The following is a 22,630-nucleotide window of genomic DNA, read 5'->3' on the forward strand; positions in this document are numbered from 1 at the left end:
GAGGTAGTAGAAGGAAATCCCGAAGCCTCTTTTCTGAATCAGAAAAATCCTGACTTTCCCAGTGGAAATGCTCCCTTAGAGTATGTAAGGTTTCCCCAAAAGAAAAATAATCAAGAGGGGAAGCAGAGGGAATAGAGTCCACTGCATCAGAATCTTCATAAGTAGGTAAGGGCAAATCCAGATCATCAGAAGAATCAGAAAAACAGAATCCTGATCAGAGGGACTCATAATAAACTTCAGTCCTAGGCCTCTTAGAAGGGGGGGGGGGGTGGCTACCCCTGATTATAGAGTTATTAGATCTTCAGCCATGATCATTTGTTTTTTAGGCATAGAGGCCTGAGCATGTGGGCTGGGCATCGGTTTTTTAGACATGGATCAAGATTTAGGCGTAAGTAAAGAAGGAGGCAACGATTTAATATGCAAGTCCGTAGGCCTGAATACACCCTCAGAAGCCGGTGCCTGCACAACGGCTGCGTACCCATCCAAGGCAGAAACAGCCGCGGGTTCCATAGCTGAAGCATCTCGTGGCATACCGGACTCAGAATGGGTCTCAGTAGAGGCCTGCGAATCAGAAGTAGCGGGTATCAGGGGCTGCGAAAGTGCCTCACTGAGTACCGGCGAACTGGCGAATGGCTTCGGAGAAGCATCGTCTGCAGTTTTGGACCTCTGTCTTTATGTTTGCGTTTTTTCAGAATCCCAGTAGTCGGATGGCTAATCGACGACATTTCTGGATAATTAAACCGAGAACCGAAATATTTAGAGATGAAAATATACAGATGACTGACAGCGTGCAGATTAAATAAAGCACAAAACCGACAGTAAGGTACGTCATGGTCAGGGCCTGGGCAAGAAATACAGTACGAATGAAAATCTTTGAGGTATTTGCTTTCCACAAGTAATGAAATTATTAACTTTTACTGACATCATTAAGGAACAAGAAAAAGTTTCTCCAATGGGGTACTTAGCTTTAGTTGAAGACTTTGGTTCTAAAACTCGAAAACGAAAATTTCAGGAGTCGGCTGACCGGCACTTGCGAACTACTTCTGCTTCAGGCACCGCACGGCAAGAAAGACTGGTGTAATGGCGTCGGCTGCATGTTTTATACCCCTGACATCATGGAACAAGTGACAGCAACCGACGCAGGACCCAAGACTTTGTTAATCAGGCCGATTGAGTGAAACACGAAGAACATCCATGGATGGTTTGTCATGATAACAGACAAAGTGGGTAGTACCTCTTGCCAATTTGGTCCTACTAAAAAGGAAACACAGCAGCCTACAAAACTTATACAAAAAGGTACTCACATTTGTTCAAGAACCCCGAAAAAGAAAAAAAAAAAAACAGAAGCAAATTAACACCCTTGTTTAAATGGATTTTTGTGCTAACTTCGGTATAAATACAGTGTTAATCTACACAGGCACTCTATGATTATGGAATGCCAAAGCAAGGGGTTCTGTGCACAATGCTTGGATTATAGAAACTCTCCTTGCTGAAACAATTGCCATAAGGTAGTTTGTTTTCCTTTAAGATATTTGCTCTGCTAGCTGGCTGGCTTAAACCGAAGAAAAAAAAGTTTCTCCAGAACAAAATAAACATCTCGTGGAGGAAAAGGGAATCCTTAAAGGGATGTCTAATTTTAATGATCACCCTGAGACAAGTTTTACATACGTTAAGAGAAAAAGTAGCATCTTACAGTCCCTGACAAAATACTTATTACTAACATACTTTAGTAGCGCTAGAACTCAGACGACAATCAACAATATGTGCCAAACATTCCAGTATGGCAGAAACAAAGTAGTGAAGGAATCAAGCCTGGACTGAGCCCAAATTGTGTAGCAAAACCACTTATCTCTATTCATCTTCACAGAAGAGCGTCCATGGGAGAGAGACCATCATCAGAAGAACTTGGAAGGGTAACAGGGATCTGGGTCATCAATGGAAGTGGAGTAACCATGTGGTCAGATGGAGACACAGGTGGTTAGATGGAGATACAGGATGTCCAGGTAAGCCCTGTCCTACAGCTGACAGACCGTTCTGGATGCGTTCAGATATACAGGTCTCTACAAAATATGAGATCACAAGAGAAGGAACCAAGCTTGCCAAGGCCACAACTTGGCTGTTAAGAGTGACTTGAGCCTTACACTGAAATCACCTTGTGAGTAAACCTGGGGATCAGAGAAAAACAGTGGGAAGGCATATTGGAAAACTCTAGGCCACCACTGAACCACGGCATCACTGAGGAATTTTCCTGATGGGGTTGTATCAGGGAAAAAAGTCTTGCCATTTGGCACTGGTTGTGGATGCCTAAAGATGACCGCAATTATTTCTCCAGTGACAGAAAAGGTTCAGTGATGCAGCCAGATTGAGCAACCACTCCTGCGGCATCAGAAGGCAATGATGAACCTACTTGCTAATGAGCTGCCTCCCACCCCACCCCAAGGAAAGGGGGCTGCCATGAGATAGTCACTGGAAGATGTAACCTACTTGTAAAGCATTACAGCCTCCCGGCACCACTCTGTGCTGTACGGTCATTCTGATCATGCTTATGGCAAAGACACCTCATGGAACAATGGCCTGATAAGTCATACAAGGTCAAAAGGACTGCTCTTTATGTCCAAGTTGGCAGTCACTTTGGGAACTGAAAGGGGTGCCCAGAGAAAAGCTAGTAAGGAGTGTGAAGTCAAGAATCTGCTTTGATAATAGATCAGAAGACTGAACTTATGGTCCTTAAAGGTCACTGTAGGACTTTCCATGTAGAATAAAGCATGGGAACAGAAATCTGCAGCTACTAGAAGCCTCAGAATTTTCAAACAAACGATAATGAGAGTGATGTCTGATAAGGCAAGATAAAATGTTACAAAGAAATGTACGCCAAATGAAGGTGAAGATAGGGAAAATCTTGGTGCTGTCAAGTCCTGCACATTGAAGAGGATGGACAAGAGGACATTAAACATGTTTCTTTGCAGGGGACAAAAAAAATTTGACTGGGTTTGATGTAGAAGATGATGTGCACAGAAAAAAAAAAAGACTCAAATCCAGGGTATAAAGCATTTGTCACACTGTTCCTCCATTTGAAGAAGAAAAAAAAATACAGGAATGTACAAAACACACCCTTAAGGGAGGAAGGAAACACAAAGCATCTATACAAACTCAAGGAACTCCACATTTATGAGGGCAGTGTCTTTCCAAAATAAAAGCTGCACAAAAACAAGTGTACACCAACATTTTGTGAAAAATTACTGCTGCTCTCTCTAGGAAGCTTACCTCTAACTCTACTCTCCTCTTTCAGCCCCCCATCCTTTTCTTCATCCTTTTCATAGTTTTCCTCCTCTTCTTCACTCTCTTCATCATCTCCACTGCTTGAAGCTTCTGCCTTGACTTTCATCTGCTCTAGCTGGTCTAAGTTTATACAGCCCACCAGTTCAAAGTTTCTGGACACCTAAAAAAAAAAAAAAAAAAAAAAAAAAAGATGAGCCATGAACTTACAGCAAAAGGTCATTTAATATATGCAACAAAAAAGAAAAGTACTCTTCCAGTCAACCTCCAGCTTTTTAATTCTTCCAACTAGTCTGCATTACCTTTGCAGACCATAAGTCTACTAGGGATACCAACTGTGTTGGCACAGAAAAATGAATCTTTAAATATGGCCCAGATGAATCTGGTTCAGTTAGCGGTTTGGGTGACTGAAGGAGCTGGTAGCAGAGGATGGTTGAGTCATTAGTAAGCAGAATGCAGAATGGAGCCAGCCACATACTGTTCATGACCTCTTGGAAAACAGGAGCTGTATGCCTCCTCAAGCCACTGATGAGTGGTAACCTTCAACACAGGTGTGCAGCAGTCTGCAGTAGGATGGAGTGAACACTTGCAGCCTTCATAGTATGGTGGAACATGCGTCTCCCTCCTCTCTCCGGGGATGGGGTTAAACCATTACAACCTCGCTCACTGCTGGGACACAGTACTGTCAGAATCCAGCCCCCTCTGGACAGTCAGAGCTCTTGCTCCAGCACTAGGTAGAATCCCTGACATGGGGCACCAAATGAGCCATGTCGGACAGAAGGGAGGCTTTATGGCTTGCAGGTATATTGGAAAAAACACAAACCTGTTTTTCCTTTCACTTTTAGTTGCACTTTTCATAATATATCAAGTAATTATCCACACAAACCTACAGTGTACTCAACCTTTCAAGCAGTCAGAAAACATTAACAGAAAAATGTTTGCAATTTTTCACACTTAAAAATCAAGAGAGTAACAACTGTTACAATGTGTAATCTACTACTTATTCTATTAGATATATGGATCCATACCCTACACCCATTACATACATATTTGATATATACGTTAGATAAATACACAACATAAATACATATATATATATATATATATATATATATATATATATATATATATATATATATTTACACACGCATACATATATATATTATATATATATCTATATCTATATCTATATATATATAGATCCACTTTGAATCATCGAATGTTCAGAACATCGTCGTTCTAATCACCCAGACCAGAACATTGATGTTCAGAACATCGAAGGTTCAAAATGGACCACACAAAAACACTTACAAAAACTATTTTATGCAGGGGGGCTTCACCCCCCCCCTGCATCCCCCATGTGGGGAGATGCCCCCCCCACACCCACCATACTTTAATATTCCAACTCCGAGATCGCACTACAGTGGGGTAAGGGAAATCTCGCGTTTACCACTATATGCGGTAGCGCTAAACGGGAGATTTCCCATACCCTACACCTGCAATGCTAACACTCAGATGGCACACATACATACAACATGCAGGGAACCTTGCTGCCCTGCATACACACCCAAATTTACTTACCTGGTACTTCCACTTTAAGTGGATATATATATATTGGATCACTACTAAAGCCCAAATACTTACATTTCTGAAGACCGAAGTCCCGAGACCAGATACCCGAAAGACCGGAAGTCCAGAAGCGCAAAATTTAAAATACTGAACACTGCAGTAAACATAAACCACACACACACACAAACCTACACTATAGAAAAACAGTAACAAGAAAAACAGGCAAGCCCCCCTGTGCCCCCCACACCCCCCTTACTTAAATATTCTAACTCCAAGGTTAAACTATACAGACAAACACACGAAAACACCATCACACACCTACATTCCCTGCACACACACAACACAGTCACATCACAGTCACAACACAGACTTACATACACACTAAAGCCCCTAACCAACACAACCAAACAAATACTTACCCAATCTCCTGACATCTCCGTACTTCACGATTTTGAAATTTGCGCTTCTGGTCTTCTCGTCTTTCGGGTATCTGGTCTTCCGTAATGTAAGTACTCGGGATTTAGTAGCGAATTTATATACATACATATATATATATATATATATATATATATATGCATATATATATATAAACAGATACATCTGTACATATAAATATTGTGGGTATCTATAGATACACATACATATTTTTTATATATATATATATATATATATATATATATATATATATATATATATATACACATATACATACATATATATATATATATATATATATATATATATATATATATATATATATATATATATATATACACAGACACACACACACAGACACACACACACAGACACACACATGTTTAGGCTTCCAGTAAACACGAACAATACAGTTCTCCAATGCCAGGTATGCTCTTTGTAACTTTGTAGTGCTGCGAGATCTTCATATGCATAATAAGTACTATGTGAATTCATTACTTCCATAGGATAGACACCAAGTAATACTTTAACAGATACACAGACTAACATTTAGAATAGAAGAAAGACATATTACTACTACCCTGGTATGACATATTTAAAGGATCATGCCCCCCCCCCCCCATTCTATCCTCATTGACATTCTACTGGACTTTCTGCAAACAAGCACCAAGGGACTACAGACATATAGCATCTCTGCAGTAGCACGGCATATGAGCATTCCCCAGGGAATTTAGCCTCAGATGGCACGAATGGAGGGTGCTAAAACTGAAGATAAAAATCAAGACAAGGCAGCTAGATACCTGCTCTGGAAGCCTTAAGCAAAAGTGATTACATTACTGTTTTGATGTTTCTGAGAAAGGTTATCTACAAGGCAGAATTTTTCCAAGCATGCCTGATGAATATTAACAGAGAATTTGCTTTACTCCACAATTTAAGTGATTCTTCCCATTTAAGCCATAACAATGACAAATGATTCAGGCTTCCCAAAGTGCACCCATGTGAAATGACTAAATGAATCCCCAGATATCTGAGGCTGTGGTTAAGACTGCCATTGTTACCTTGTGTTCATCACACAGGTGACCTTCTAACTCATCTTTTTCCTTGGTCTCATAGTAACACAGCTGACATTTGTACGGCTTCAGTTCATTATGCTTTTCGATATGCTGTTGTAAAGTCTCATCGCTGGAGCAGGTGAAGGTACATTTGTCACAGCGAAACACAATCCCCTGTAAGTGCTTTGACAGTTTTGAACGGCAGACTTCAATGGGAACTATTCTCTCTTCTGTCAAGATCACCAAGAGGAAAAAAAGAAAGAGGAGAAATGAAAAAAAAATCAACATACACATGTAATAAAATATAAGCCATAACTAACTACTATATGATAACAGTTTCCCCAGTTAGGAATGAACCAGTATTTCCATAGAAATCATGTTTAAACTATTTTTTTCTTGACCTTCAGTAGAACAATGAAGTTGCCCTTGGAATCTCCCCTAGTTTATAAATGAGACTGGATGAGCAACGAGCTATCTGCTCCTTTGACAAAAGAAATACGTTTCCATCAATGCAAGTCCACAGCTGGGGAAGAACACTGTAGCTTAAAGTCCCTGAAAACATTAACACCACACATCAGTCTTTCTCAAGCAATGCAGCAGAACAAGATTAAAGCCTCAAGCCTTTTGTGGGTAGCATATGGCTGCTGCAATGAAAAAAGAAAAAAAAACTTGAAATGTTCTATGCAGTCTTTTTTTTTTTTCTTTTAATGGCTGGGCACATTTTATCTTTCCTGTTTTGATCAGCATGAGCTGCAGGACTTAATGATTTTAACAATATCAGGTTATTCATCCAGTAGTGATTAGTGCCACATGCAAATTCCTTAACAGAACCAGAAATATCATCATCCAGATACCCAGATAAAAAGTCAATAATCCAGTCAACTCATTTGTGTGTGCAATGAGGCAGCAGCCTGCCATTTGGAAGCCGAAAAGCTCCATCTCCTAACATTGTTCTCCAGTACATTATACCCACTGAAAGCTCTGCTCTAAGCTGGAGGCTAGGGAAGTACAACTTGCCTGACTGTACATTATGAACTTAATAACCCCTTTTTGTTTCATTATATAATCAACACATGCACATCCTCAGTGGCCAGCTGAGACCAATACCTGAACAGCTAATGTTACACTGACAACATGGAGAACTGACCTGCACCACTAAAACTAGTACCACAGCAAATGAAGCACCACACAAAGAAACCTAGCAGAAGCTGGGGATATCAGCTGTGTGACAAGCAACTCAGGTCCTCATTTCTATTAGGATTTTTTTATTTGCAATACTTTCCATAAAGTTGTGATATCATCATCAAAGTGACCATCGATCTTGTAATTTAAGACAAAAACAAGACAGATGACAAAAGGCTAACACTGCAAGCAATTAAATCAGTCACTGGTTGATGTTCATGATATTCAATGAAGGCAAGATTGAAGGAGGTGAACTCACACAACAAACACTTCTGGGAAATGAACTCCAATGGAAAGCACACAGGGTTCTGAGCAAAACTACCTTCTAACCAAACATTCTCTAAGACAGAAGAGGCCTGAGGCATCAAATAGTCAAGGTTGTCCCAGGTCAAGTCCAAAATGCATAAATAAACAAATTAATTTACTTGAACAATCCTCTGGAGTTGAATTACTTCACTATACAAGTACATTTACGCATTTTAACAAAATAGAACATGAATTCTGAACAGCAACCGATAACAGAAAATAAGGACCTTTCACCAGACGAGAACAATGTGTTCTTGGTCATTTGGCTGTAGATACATCAAGTTCCCTTTATGGTCAAGAGAGAATAATGGCCACAGACCGGTACAAAAGTCCTTCTAGAAGCAATGCTGCAGCCCTTGAAAAACACAGGGTTCACTGTCCAAGGACCATTCCAAGTCACTAAAGCAATGTGCTCCACTGTCTGTCCAACACAAAGTCAGTAGGGCCTCCAACAGCAGAGAAGCAAGTCAATGACTCCGCCGTGGTGCAAAACAACAGTTAGGGTATTGGTCTGCAAAGCTAGGGAGATGCCACATACTTTCTTTTACATTAACAAAGCTGCTTAATTTCTTGTGCTTTATGATCAGTGCTGTAGACGATACAGCAATTTCAATGAGCCCACCTGATTAACGAGGTGAAAGTAAACATGTTTTAGGGAAAATAAGAAACTTGTAACAACCAGACGTGGTGAGAGGATGAACCTGCAGGGGTGCTGCCCACACAAACTGGTACTGCTGTCAGAAGTTCCATTTCTCTAGAAAGGGCCTGTGCAATACTGCTGCCTATTAATAGAAAGTGCTGGAAGATCCTTCTCAATGTAAGGGAAACCTCTAGGCAAGGAGATGTACCTCCTTGGACTACATGAAAAGGGACATGGAGGAGCTGTCCAATCTTGTAGCCCAGGCAGGTATGACCCTAGCCCTGAGTAGCATCCTGCCATCACCTAGAATGATACCACAGTACAAGAACAAAATGATTAACTTCAACAATTGGCTAAGCTTCTGGTGTCATTCTAAGGGGATCCAGTATCTGTCTGCCTGGGATGACATGATCAACAAGCCACGATGCTTTGCCAGAGATGGCCTGCACCTGTCGCCCCTGGGATTCCGGATACTAGCTAAGGCTCTAGCCACCCCTATAGTGCCTTTTTTAGGCAAGGTTCAAATGACAAATTCACCACCCTAACAGGTACAGGCAAGAAGAATCTGAGGGTATTGCTACTCAATGCTAGAAGTCTAAACCTCAAAATGCACTCTCTCGAGGCACTCCCTAAAATGGAGAACATCGACATCTGTGCAGTGACAGAGACCTGGTTCAAGGCTCCAGAGAGTACCCCTGCATTACCAGGCTATAATTCATACCACACCTTTCGGCCACCTAACCTGGACCGAAACACTAAAGGCGGAGGTGTGTCCATATTCATTAAGGATATCAACACCTCCAAGCTAGTTGCTCAGCATAATGCATCCGAGATTATTCAAGTGCAACTAACTCTGGGCAAGACCGCAATCCAAATTGTAGCTTGCTACAGATCCCCCACCATGCCCCAGGATTCCCACTCCTCATTTCTTAATACACTGGAAAATATTAGGGTACAACCTAACACCCTACCATTAACTGGGAAAACTACTCATGTACCAACTCTTGAGCTCAACGCTTTCTGGAATTCATAAATTCCAATGCCATGGATCAACTTATCCACACCCCCATCAGGGGCAGCAATATCCTAGACCTGGTTATTACCAACATGGGCAACCGGTGTTCCACACCAGAGGTCAATTCCTCGTTGGTCAGATCCGACCACAAGCTAATCACCCTAGACATCCATATCCCTCCCCCATCCCCCATTAGGGAAACCACAGTAAAAAATTTCTCCAAAGCCAACTTCACGCTTCTTAAGACAGAAATGGCAAACTTCACGACACCCATGCTGACGGACAATAGTGGTATGACTGCTGAATCCTACACAAATGCACTTTATAAGCACTTACACGAGTGCATGGATCGTGCAATCCCTAACAGAACCAAGATGCTATCCTCCAAAAAAGGAAGCCAATATGGTGGTCCCCTGCCATAAACAAACTCTACAACAGAAGAAAAACTGTTGCAAAAGAGAGTAAAATCCCATGATTGGAGAAACTCCCTGGTCAGCCTCAGTAAGAAGCTGAGGTCCCTCATAAAATCCTCCAAAGCTAGTTATGAAAACAAAAATCGCCACTAACACTAAAGACAACCACAAAGCATTTTATAGCTATGTCAAGAATCTCAATGGCAACACTCAGATCTGCTCTGAGTTACAGCACAGTGGCACTAAATATACAGAACCAACTGATATTGCCAACATCCTGGCAGATAGGTTCAGTGCTAACCTTACCCCCCTGTCATCTCCTAAAGGGCCCATCTCTATACCAGAAGAATGCAAAGTTCCTGTAATCACGGCTGCATAGGAAAAAAAACACACTATCCAAAGCCAAGAACACAGCATCCATGGGACCTGACGACATCCCAGGCTGTGTTCTACATGAACTACAGAACAAACTGGCACCCCACCTAAATACCATGTTCAATCATAGCCTCACCTCTGGCTATGTGCCCACTGAATGGCACACAGCAAAAGTTATCCCACTCCACAAAGGGGGAGTCACCACAGACCCCGGAAACTACCGCCCCATTAGCCTAACGAGCCTGGTCTGCAAGGCTATGGAACGTATCATCATGGAACTTATAAACAATGACATTGGTAATGTCCAAACTCAGGACCCCACCCAGTTCGGGTTTGTAAAAGGCAGATCATGTCTCCTAAACCTGATAGACTTCTTTGAAGCAGTCACCAAAGCCGCAGATGAGGGAAAGGTGGTTTCACACAGGCTATCTAGATCTCGCCAAGGCTTTCAATACCATCCCCCACTCTGGAATTCTAGATAAACTCACTAAACTAGGTATAAATCCCTATGTTACAAGATGGGTTGCTAATTGGCTCACTGACAGAACCCACACTGTAAAAGTAGCAGACTCCAAATCCAACTTCAGACCAGTGACAAGTGGAGTACCACAGGGTTCAGTCCTGGGTCCTCTCCTGTTTGGTATCTACTTCTCTGAAGTAAAGGCCAACACAGAAGGTCTTTGGCTAACAAAGTTCGTATACAACTGCAAACTAGGAGCCATAATCAAAACTCCAAAAGATGTGGACATCCTACAAAAGGGCCTCCCTGAGACAGATGCCTGGTGTCAAAGCTATGGCCTCAAGCTCAATGCCAAAAAGTGCATTGTCATCCCTTTTGGTAAAAACTCAGTACCCATGGACTACCACATAGGTGGTAGTCTATTTAACACTGAAAGTGTGATAAGAGACCTTGGGACACAGGTGGACAGTAATCTCTCCTCTGATAATCACATCGCCACAGTAGTCAGGAAATCCTTCTATGTGGCACACCTCATCACAAAATGTTTCTCATCCAGGAAAAAAGAGATCATTGTTCCCCTCTACTCGTCACTCATTAGACCCATTATAGAGTACAATGCCCCTTTTGGTATGTACCTCACAAGACATCTACAACTGGAAAGGCCACAGAAATACCTCACAAAGAGGATTACCGGCCTCAAAGAGATGCCCTATGCAGACTATCTCAAAAAACTGCAGCTTTACTCCGTTGCATATCGCCTACTCAGAGGCAATCTCTGCCTAACACAAAAAGCTATGTCAAACTCAGAGCTTTTAGACATGCTCCACTTAAAGAAATCCCAATCCTTACGAGCTACACGCTCTAGGAACCTATACCTCATCACCACAACAAACAGAACATGCTGGAGGGATAGATTCCTGTCCCAGAGACTTCCCATACTCTGGAACAAACTACCTATCTATATCAAACAAAGCTCCTCATTAGCACTCCAAGAAAAATCTTGATGATTGGATGGGAGATAGGAAATTCACCCCAGGGATCACTTCTGTGGCTCTGCTAGACAGTGGCACAGGAAAATAATTTTCTTGGGTGGCGAAAGCCAGGGTACCTTTGGCTAGGCTTATATAGGCCCTAGGGCCAATAGCCTAGTACCTACCTATGAATCTATACCATACACAAGAACACAACTTCTGAGGTGCTACTTCGTTCCACTAACTACTCGGCATGCTAGTCTAATAAAAGAACACAATACCCCTCTAGAGAAAGATTCTGTGGTATGCACTTTCACAAAGCAACAATTCAGACCTTTCTAAATGAATTACATGCCTTCTTTCAAGTCTGGAGAGCCACGGCTTTCCATTATTATAAGCATTATATTGTCAGGCCAACAGCCCACAAAAGAAGGGCTCAAGGCATGCAACTAATAACCTTCCATAAGTTTTGTAACGTGGCACAGCAGCTGTTTACAAATAAAACCTCCACAACATCAACCCTGTGTTACTTACCTCTGTGCAAAATTATGTGGTCAATCATATTGCGCTTGTATTTGGTGTGATAAAGGCAAAGAGGACAGCGGAGGTCTTTGGAGCCTTCTTCTTGTTTAATTCTATGACCAGCTTCTACGTGCATAGTGAATGTTGATCTGAAACAGTGTTGAAGGTGCACAATAAACATTGGCCATCACTTACTAAGCAATCTTAACAAGACAGTTCTCATTCCAGGCAAACAACAGTTAGGCAGGTTACAGCATGAAGCATGCATGTACAACAAACTCCACTTCTGTTTAACATTGAGTTACAGGACCAGAAAAGCACAGTCAATTTTTTACATCAGCAAACTTGGATCAGGATGCAACATTATCTTCACCAAATTCAAATACTTATGTTTAAAGGGTTCAAGAAAGTACAATGTAGAAGAGGAATTCATTTCATATTTACAAACAGATAAAGATGAAACTGAGCAGTGTCACTCATTTACAGAATAATGAAAATATGACAGTGGGATGGCTCAGCATCAGTAGACCACCACAGAAAGTACAACATGTTTCTACTCCAGTTACAGCTGGGGGAGGATGAGGAAGACTTCCGATGAGTGACGGGTGCATTCAATAAATAGAACCATTTTTTTTAAACCAGGATAGCCAAGTCTGTTGCAGCAATCAACTTTGGTTAGCAGGAGCGTCTTGAATATCACCACAAAAGGTGCACCCCCCCCCTTCACTGGTGCTGAAATATGGACAGGATACACTATTTCCTGCCAGGGCTGCTCTACAATCCTATTCCACAACTCACCACAAGTCTCAAACCAATACCAAAACCCATCAAATATCACAGTCACTGACTAGCATTACATGTCACTCAGTCCAAGGCTAGCAGCTAATACAGTAAATGAGCAGCAAACCTAACTGACTGACTGACAGTTTTAATGAAAATTCATTTGTTCCCCATGAAAATGGACTGCATTCAGCACCGAAAAACTCTCTGGCAAAAATGATACATTCTGTGAAACATTTTGCAAAATGGGACTTGGCAGATAATGCATACATTAGGCTGCACCCTGTTTATAAGCTGAATTTAGCACTGGTGCTTAGGCTTCTATAAAAGGTTTCAGGCCATAATGCTCATACGGTTTGCTTACAACAGTTTTTTTGTAGTTTCTAGCTGTCCAGAAGTACTGTGCAAATAAATACATGGCTGATACTTCAAACAACAGATTCAATGTTGATTACTAATGCTTACTTCCACTTTTCACACTAGTGAAGATTAGCCCATGTGCAACACCAAACAGATTCCACAGTTGGGGTAGTCAATCTGTCACATTAACTATTTCCTCAAAAAATTGCACAAGTCATTTCTGTCCATAAACTCACAATAAAGATAATTAATCCTATTTAAAATGAAAGGCAAACAAAAATGTGACTACAAAACTAGTTTTAGCAGTCAGTTCAATTATTACTGTGTAACCAGGTTGAATCAACTACCAACCTGAGAATGCCAGCAACAGAATTCTTTGAATACTGACAGACTTTGCATGAAGACTATTTCTTTATTTACTTTATTTTACATTTGTTAACCGGGGGTGCCTGACTGAGCCAAAAGGGCCCTTTTTCAGCACAGGGCCTGAGGAGAAAAGCTCCACACAGAAAAATTATAGATACATTTAGATATTTAGACACTATAACAGCTTATAGGTTCATAGATAGGTACTAGGCTATCTGCCCGAGGGCATTTATACGCCTAGCCAGAGTGTGTCGGCTTTCGCCACCCCATTGATTAATTAACTGAGCCTCTGTTGAGCAGAGCCAATGATCCCAGGGGTGTACTTTCTGTTACCCATCCACTCGTCAAGGCTTCTCTTGAAGAGTGTTAGTGAGGGGCTCTGCCTAATATAGTTAGGAATTTTGTTCCAAAACATGGGGTGTCTATCCGTCCAGCATGTTCTATTTACTGTTGTGGCGAGGTTTAGCTCACTAGAGCATGTGGCTGGCAGTGACTTGGATTTCTTTAGGTGGAGCATGTCCATCAATTCTGAGTTGGACATGGCTTTGTAAGTCAGGCAGAGATCACCTCTGAGTAAGTGATATGCCACTGAGTACAGCCGGAGTTTTTTCAGTCAGGCTGCATAGGACATATGTTTGAGGCCAGTAATTCTCTTGGTGAGGTGCTTTTGTGGTCTTTCAAGCTGTTGGAAGTGTCTTGTCAGGTACATCCCAAATGGGGCATTGTACTCTATGATGGGTCTGATGAGTGACGAGTAGAGGGGCACTATAACCTCTATTTCTAGATGCGAATCCCTTAGTAATTAGATGGGCCACATAGAAGGATTTTCTAACTACTCTGGCAATATGATTGTCAAAGGAGAAATTACCATCTTCCTGGGTCCCCAGATCTCTTATTACCTCTTCTGTATTAAGGGGGCTGCCGCCTATGTGGTAATTCGTGGGTGTTTTGTTTTTCCCAAATGGGATGACTATGCATTTTTTGGCATTTAGCTTGAGGCCATGACTTTGACACCAGGTGTCTGTCTCAATAAGGCCTTTTTGGAGGATGTCCGTGTAAGTCGGAGAGTCAATTATGGCTCCCAGTTTGCAGTTATCGGCGAACTTGGTTAGCCATAGTCCTCCTGTGTTTGCCTGTACTTCTGAGAAATATATGCTGAACAGTAGGGGTCCCAGAACTGAGCCTTGCGGGACACCACTTGTGACTGGTTTAGAGTCAGACCTGGAGCCCGCTATTCTTACCATGCGAGTTCTGTCTGTAAGCCAGTTGGCAACCCATCTTGTGACGTACGGGTTTATGTTCAGGCTGGTGAGTTTTTCTATAATACCCAAGTGAGGAATGGTGTCGAACGCCTTGGCGAGATCAAGGTAGGCTGTGTGAAACACCTTTCCCTCGTCTATGACCTTGGTAACTGTCTCAAAGAAGTCAACCAGATTTACTAGGCATGATCTGCCCTTAAAGCCGAACTGGGTCAGGTCAAGTGTTTGGAGGTTCCCAATGTCTTTGTTAATGAGTTCCATGATGATGCGCTCCATAGCCTTGCAGACCAGGCTAGTCAGGCTTATGAGGCGATAGTTACCAGGGTCAGTTGTGGCTCCTCCTTTGTGGAGCGGAATAACCACTGCTGTGCACCATTCTATGGGCATGTAGCCTGTGGAGAGGCTGAGGTTGAACAGCGTGTTTAGGTGGGGGGTTAGTTCGTTCTGTAGTTTGTGCAAGACACAGCCTGGGACACCATCCGGCCCCATTGATGCTGTGTTTTTGGCTTTTGAAAGGGCTGTTTTCACCTGTGCTTCTGTGATTTCCGGGACACTATACTTTTCCGGTATTGTTGTGGGCCCTTTTGAAGGTGAGAGGAGGTGAAGTTTGCACTGAATCTATCTGCCAGTATGTTGGCAATATCAGTAGGTTCAGTATATTTTGTGCTATTTTGCACTATCACAGAGCATATCTGCGAGTTGCCACTTAGATTTTTGACACAGCTAAAGAAGGCTTTGTGGTCATCTTTTGAGTCCTTGGCTATTTTTCTTTCGAAGTTAGCCTTGGATGATTTTATGAGGGACCTTAGTTTCTTACTGATACTGATCAGGGGTGTCTTACCTTCTTGGGATTTGCTTTTTTTTCTGAACTAGTTTCCTCCTTTGTTGTATAACCTGTTTATGGCAGGGGTCCACCAGACTTGTTTCCTTCTCTTAGGGGAGTGAGTCTTGGTTTTGCTAGGGATGGGACGATCCATGCATCCTCGTAGGTGCTCAAAGAGTGCAACTGTAAAGGATTCTGCATCTTGGGCAGTGTTATCCTTTAGCGTGTGGGGCTGTGAAACTTACCACCTCTGACTTAAGTAAGGTGAAGTTTGCTTTAGAAAAGTTTTTCACTGTGGTTTCCTTGGTTGGGGGTGGTGGTGGGGTGTGGACATCCAGGGTGATTAATTTATGGTCTGATCTAACCAGTGACGGGTTGACCTCCGGTAAGGAGCACCTGTCGCCCATGTTGGTGATGACCAGGTCCAATATGTTGTGGCCTCTGGTAGGGGAGTTTACCAGCTGATCCAGGACATTTCAGTTGATAAATTCCAGGAAGCGCTGAGCCTGGGAGCTTGTACTCAAGTAGTTTTCCCAGTTAATGGTAGGGTAATTGAAATCTCCCAAGATCAGGGTGTTTGGTAGGACCTTCATGTTTTCCAGTGTCTCTAGAAAGGCGGAGTGGTGGGTCCTGGGTCATGGAGGGTGATCTGTGGCCGGACACAATTTGCATTCCAGATTTACCTGATGTTAGCTGCACATGGATGATCTCAGAGGTATCATGCTGCGCCACTAACCTGGAGGTGTGGGTATCCTTGATGAATATGGCTACACCCCCCTCCTTTTGTGTTTCGGTCCGTGTTCTGTGGCTGAAATGTGTGGTATGAGGTGTAGCCCAGTAGTGCTGGAGTGTTCTCTGGAGCCTTGTACCAGGTTTCATTTACTGCACAGATGTTGACATTTTCCATACTTAGGAGTGCTTCGAGCACATGCATTTTGAGATTTAAACTCCTGGTGTTGAGTAGCATAACCCTCAGTTTTTTACTTGTGCTGTTTACGGAGGTGGTTTTGAATTTTGAGCCTTGCTTAAAAAAAGCACTATGGGGGCAGCAAGAGCCTTGGCCAATATTTGAAAGCCAAGGGGTGACAGGTGCAAGCAGTCTCTTGCGAAGCAACGCGGCTTGTCGAGCATGTCATCCCAGGCTGACAGACACTGGATCCCCTTTGAATGACACCAGAAGCTTAGCCAATTGTTGAAACTGATCATTTTTTCTTTATACTGAGGTATTCTTGGTGAGGGCAGGATGCTACTCAGGGTCAGGGTCATAGCCGCCTGGGCTACATGATCAGAGAGCTCTTCCATGTCTCTTTTCACGTAGTCCTGGGAGGTACGGCTCAGGTTGTTCACACCAACATGAATAATGACAGACTCATACTTGTACTTGTTCTGGAGTGACCTAAGTGCTTGTGTTATGTGGCGGATTCTGGCTCCTGACAGGCAGCTAACAGTAACCTTCTCCTTGTCCAGCCTAGTGAGTGGGGCGTCAGTGTGCCTGACTATTGAGTCACCTATTACTAGTGTGTTAGGTATGTTATTTTGCCTTAAGGGCTGTGATTGTGCGGCACATTGATGTGTTGTCTGGTTTGTGACGGGAGCTGGAGGGTTTGTGGGTGTCTGCTTTGGAGCTCTCTGATGCTTTTGCAGGTTTTTATTTAGAGCCTCCGAGTATGATTTTGTGTATTTATGTGTATCTTTTGCCAGTGCTGATTTAGTAGGTCTATGCGAGGCTGGAGGTGTGGTGCAAGTGCTAACCTTCTCCTCATGACCGTCTGTTCCAGTCTTGGGTGGAAATACCTTAGCCTCCAGTTTGGCTGCATAATTGCATCTCTCACATATGTTGGTGTTTTGTGGTAGGAGGAGAGGGCTGTCTGTGTACATGAGGCAGTTGTAACATTGCCTCAGGATACCCAGATTCACCAGCTGGACTGGAGAGTACACCTGAAGTTGCCTTTTGGTCATGCCTGAATAGTAGGGTGAGCTGCTTAGTCGCTTGGTTGGTGAGGGGTGGATAAAGAGCCTTGCCCTGCTGGGCAGTCAAGTGTCGGGGTATATTAGTGCTTGCTATTAGGGTCTGAGTAAGTGCTGGACTGTAGGATGCTTTTTGAGTGCTTAGGTTGAGAGTTAGACTAGTTTCAAGTGAAAAACTGAAGGAGACTTCGTGCAGCCAGGAATAATTTAACCCTAGCTAACCGGTGCTGCCCGGCAAACAAAACCATGCAACGTGTTTTTTAAAGTACTAACCTACTTATCCTGTGGTCACTTGCAGGCATGTGCCATACCACTTTAAAAAAAATTGAGTGCACTAAAGGAAACATGCCCGACAAGGCTTACGAATAGTCTCAAACTACAGTGTTATTTTACCTTCTGATTAACAGACTCAAAATTAATGGAACAGCTGGCAAGTCATTAACGACTAGTGAAATACATGGTTAGTCATTGCTAAAGTAGAGTAAAATAATTGCATAATGCATTTAACGCATATAACTTCTAATGCTTTCGACTTGCATAATAAAACAGTGCAGCCACAACAAATTATTCCAACTTACTGACTGACCACTTTCTGCAGCAGATCACTACTTACTTGAAACAAGTGTAGAAAGAACAGTCCTTGCACTTATACAGTTTCTTCCCTCCATGCTTATCTCGGTAGTGTCGTCTGATGCTCTGGATGTAGCCAGATGTAAATTCACAGAACTCACAGCTGAGCGCACCCTCCACTTTTTGCTCAGGTATAACCACAGAGGATGGCAATGAGGTAGGGCTAGAACTGTTATTACTCTTAGCCAAGGCTGCTGACTGGTAATGATTGAGCTGTTGCTGAACATCCGCAGGTTCTGAATATGAAGACACTGTAACACATGGTACAAAGCAGGCTTGTTAGAAGATCAGATGCTGGCAGAGTGCCATTACATTTCTACTGCAGGGAAACTCAAATCTCTAGGCTGCAGAAAAACTGTGCACAACATATTACATAAAATGTAATAAACTACAATGACAACAAGGTTTCATACATATGGATTCAAAAACTTAACAGTAATTTTGAGTACTGGAGAGAGAAATTTACTGTGTTAATTTATCCCCTTCCCTTTCACGGCACTGGTGTATGAAATGAAAAACTTTACATCACTCATCATACAACAGACAGTACAGTGTGACAACCACTTACAGAGATGTTTGTGATCCTCCTCCTCTTCCTGCCTTTAGCAAAGCAAACAAAAATAACAGTTCATCCTTTAAGGATGCCATACTGTTGTAGAACACCTCTGCCATATGTCAACCTCTACTTACACAGCTGTTTTCTTTGACTAGTACACTGACAAGAATGCTTCAGACTGGTCAATGTTGCAACCTTCAGAAGACAAAGCAGACACAATCAGCCTAGAAAATAAAACAAGCTGATAGGGCCTGCAATTCATAAATGCACCTAGTAGAGGTCAATGCCACTAAGAGGAGGGTCTTCAAGATGTCAAGACTGAAGTTTCAATTTCAGAGGATATGCTGGCTCAAACAGAAACAGGGAGCAACAGTAAAGCTTTTCCTGGACAAAGCTGATGTACTAAGGAAGAGATGAAGGTTACAAAGAATGGTCTTGCAGAAAATCTGCCACTACGAAAAGACCTTCCCAGAGGCCCAGCAGCAACATGCTCTCCAGGGTTAATGCTGAAAAACAGATACTAAAATGGACCTTGATGGTGAGATGACCAAATCCCAAGTCAAATTAAGAGGCATTCCAGCATCAAACCTGGAGGAAGTGTGAAAGATGTAGCCAGATGTAAATTCAGTATGGAGAACATCGATGTCTGTGCTGTGACTGAAACCTGGTTCAAGGCTCCTGAGAGCACCCCGGCACTATCAGGTTTTACCTCATATCATGCGTTCCGGCCCCAAAATCCGGACAACACCAAGAAAGGAGGGGGGTGTCCATATTCATCAAGGACACCCTCACCTCAAGGTTGGTGGCAACGCACGATGCATCGGAGACCATCCAGGTGCAATTAACCGTAGGCAAGACTGCTCTGCAGTTTGTAGCATATTACAGGCCACCCTCTCAAACTCAGGAACCTCACACAGCTTTCCTGAAAACACTGGAGGGGATAAATGCATCTCCAAACACCATCATACTGGGTGATTTTAACTATCCAAATAGAGACTGGGATCACTACTCAAGCCCCAACACTCTAGCCCAAAGGTTCCTAGAGTTCATAAAATTCAAATGCCATGGAACAACTAGTCACCATCCCCACAAGAGGAGAAAACATACTAGATCTCATCATCACGAACATGGGGTCACAATGTTCAACACCAGAAGTATACCCATCATTAGTGAGATCAGATCATAAACTAATCTCACTGGAAGTCCACATCCCGCCCCCACCCCAGATAAAAAAGACCACAGTGAAGAACTTCTCAAAAGCCGACTTCACACTTCTAAAGACTGGTGTGGTCTCTTTCAATGCCCCGAGCCAGCGTAAACCATTACTCAAACCGCTGAATCACTTACAAATGCCTTCTACCAGCACCTCCAGGACTGCATGGATCAGGCAATCCCAAACAAAACAAAGACTCTCTGTACCAAAGGCAAGCGTCCAGTCTGGTGGACCCCAGCCATAAACAAGCTCTACAACAAACGAGGAAACTACTACAAGATAGAGCAAAATTCGTAAAAGCGAAGACACCCTTGATCATTATAAGTAAAAAACTAAGATCTCTCATAAAATCATCCAAGGCAAATTTTGAGAGAAAAATCGCTAAGGGCTCAAAAGACAATCATAAGGCCTTTTTTAGCTATGTTAGAAACCTGGGAGGAAACTCCCAGATATGCTCAGAATTAGTTCAAAATGATGTAAAAATCACTGAACCTACAGACATTGCCAACATACTGGCTGACAGGTTCAGTGCAAATTCTCCCCCCCCCAAAAGGAGAGATATCTATACCAGAGGATTGTAGCCCCCCCAAACATCTCAAATGCTCAGGTGAGAACTGCTCTCTCCAAGGCGAAAAACACAGCATCCATGGGACCAGATGGTGTCCCCGGTTGTGTGCTCCACGAACTCAATGAGGAATTAAACCCGCAGTTAGGGCAGCTGTTTAATCTTAGCCTCACCTCAGGATACATACCCAAGGAGTGGCGTACGGCAACGGTGGTCCCACTTCACAAAGGAGGTGCCTCCACCGTCCCCAAAAACTACTGTCCCATCAGCTTGACAAGCCTGGTCTGCAAAGCTGTGGAGAGGATCATAATGGAACTCATAAATAAAGACACAGGGGACTTGCAGACTTTGGATCCAACCCAGTTTGGCTTTGTCAAGGGCAGATCATGCCTTTTAAACTTGGTTGACTTTTTCGAAACAGTCACCAAGGCCATTGATGAGGGCAAGGCAGTCCACACAGCCTACCTTGACCTGGCAAAGGCTTTCGATACAATACCCCACTCAGGTATCATTGAAAAACTCACCAGCTTAAATGTAAACCCATACGTCACTAGATGGGTTGCAAACTGGCTAAGCGACAGAACCCACAGGGTCAGAGTTGCTGGCGCCATGTCAGACTCCAAGCCTGTCACAAGTGGTGTCCCACAGGGCTCAGTCCTGGGCCCACTTTTGTTCGGCATCTACTTTTCAGAAGTACAAGCAAACACAGGAGGATTATGGCTGACAAAGTTTGCAGATGACTGCAAACTGGGCACCATAGTTGAAAACCCATCTGACACAGACATCCTTCAGAAGGGTCTCATAGAAACGGATAACTGGTGCCAGAGCCATGGCCTAAACGTAAATGCCAAAAAATGCATAGTCATACCCTTCGGGAAAAATAAGGTTACCCCTAGTTACCATATAGGTGGCAATCCACTAAGCACAGAAGAGGTTATCAGGGATCTGGGGACCCAGGTTGACAGTAACCTTTCATTTGACACTCACGTTGCCAAAGTAGTTAGGAAGACCTTCTACATTGCCCACCTGATCATGAAGGATTCACATCTAGATCAAGGAGGTCATCGTTCCTGTACTCATCACTCATCAGACCAATGATTGAGTACAATGCCCCATTCAGAATGTATCTGACCCGACACCTGCAGCAATTGGAAAGGCCCCAAAAGTTCCTCACCAAAAGGATAAAGGGTCTCAAAAATATGTCTTATGCTGCCCGACTGAAGGAACTCCAGCTCTATTCAGTCGCTTACCGTCTGCTCAGAGGTGACCTGTGCCTGACATACAAGGCCATGTCCAACCCGGAATTAATGAATATGCTTCACCTCAAAAGATCTAAATCCATCAGGACTACAAGGACAAGAGACTTGAACCTCAACACGGCTATTAATAGGACGTGCTGGAGGGACAGATTCATCACCCAGAGACTCCCTATGCTGTTTATGTGAGGCAGAGCACCTCGCTGGCTTTGTTCAAGAGAAATCTTGACCAATGGATGGGAGATCGCAGGTATACCCCAGGGATAACCTCAGTGTCACTGCTTGACAGAGGCACAGCAAAATAATGGGCATAGTATCCTTCAAACTAAAGGGGTGGCGAAAGCCACAAAACTCTGGGCTAGGCTTATAAATGCCCTAGGGCAGATAGCCTAGTATGAACTTATGAACCTATGAACCTATAACCCATGTCAGAAAACATTCCATCTTATCGAAGAAATTCCTTTTCAAGAGCAATTTTCTGAAGTCATAAGAAGGGATAGTATGCTGCCTGAGATGGTAACAGAATGTGTCACTGTGGAATTGCAGAAGCTATGCTGCCAGGTTAAGGATGTGCATGGAGGAACAAGTCAGCCCAGAGGGGAGAACCAGGAGCTTTTTAGAAAGATAACGGAGAAAGA

The 22,630-nt window shown here is 43.0% G+C and overlaps 1 protein-coding gene across 1 annotated transcript in view; it reads right to left on the reverse strand.

The window, feature by feature from the left end:
- Positions 1-22,630, reverse strand: part of ZNF462 (zinc finger protein 462) — a 277,322-nt gene that overhangs the window by 34,480 nt on the left and 220,212 nt on the right. Inside the window, exons 8-11 of the mRNA XM_044061048.1 lie at positions 18,386-18,653; positions 12,229-12,365; positions 6,339-6,562; positions 3,265-3,439 (exon numbers count right to left, since the gene is read on the reverse strand). Coding sequence (XP_043916983.1) covers positions 3,265-3,439; positions 6,339-6,562; positions 12,229-12,365; positions 18,386-18,653 — 804 coding nt within the window. The remainder of the gene's footprint in view (positions 1-3,264; positions 3,440-6,338; positions 6,563-12,228; positions 12,366-18,385; positions 18,654-22,630) is intronic.

This window comes from Protopterus annectens, chromosome 2.part0 (assembly GCF_019279795.1).
Source record: "Protopterus annectens isolate FY-2018-M chromosome 2.part0, PAN1.0, whole genome shotgun sequence".
NCBI classification, from domain to species: Eukaryota; Metazoa; Chordata; order Ceratodontiformes; family Protopteridae; genus Protopterus; species Protopterus annectens.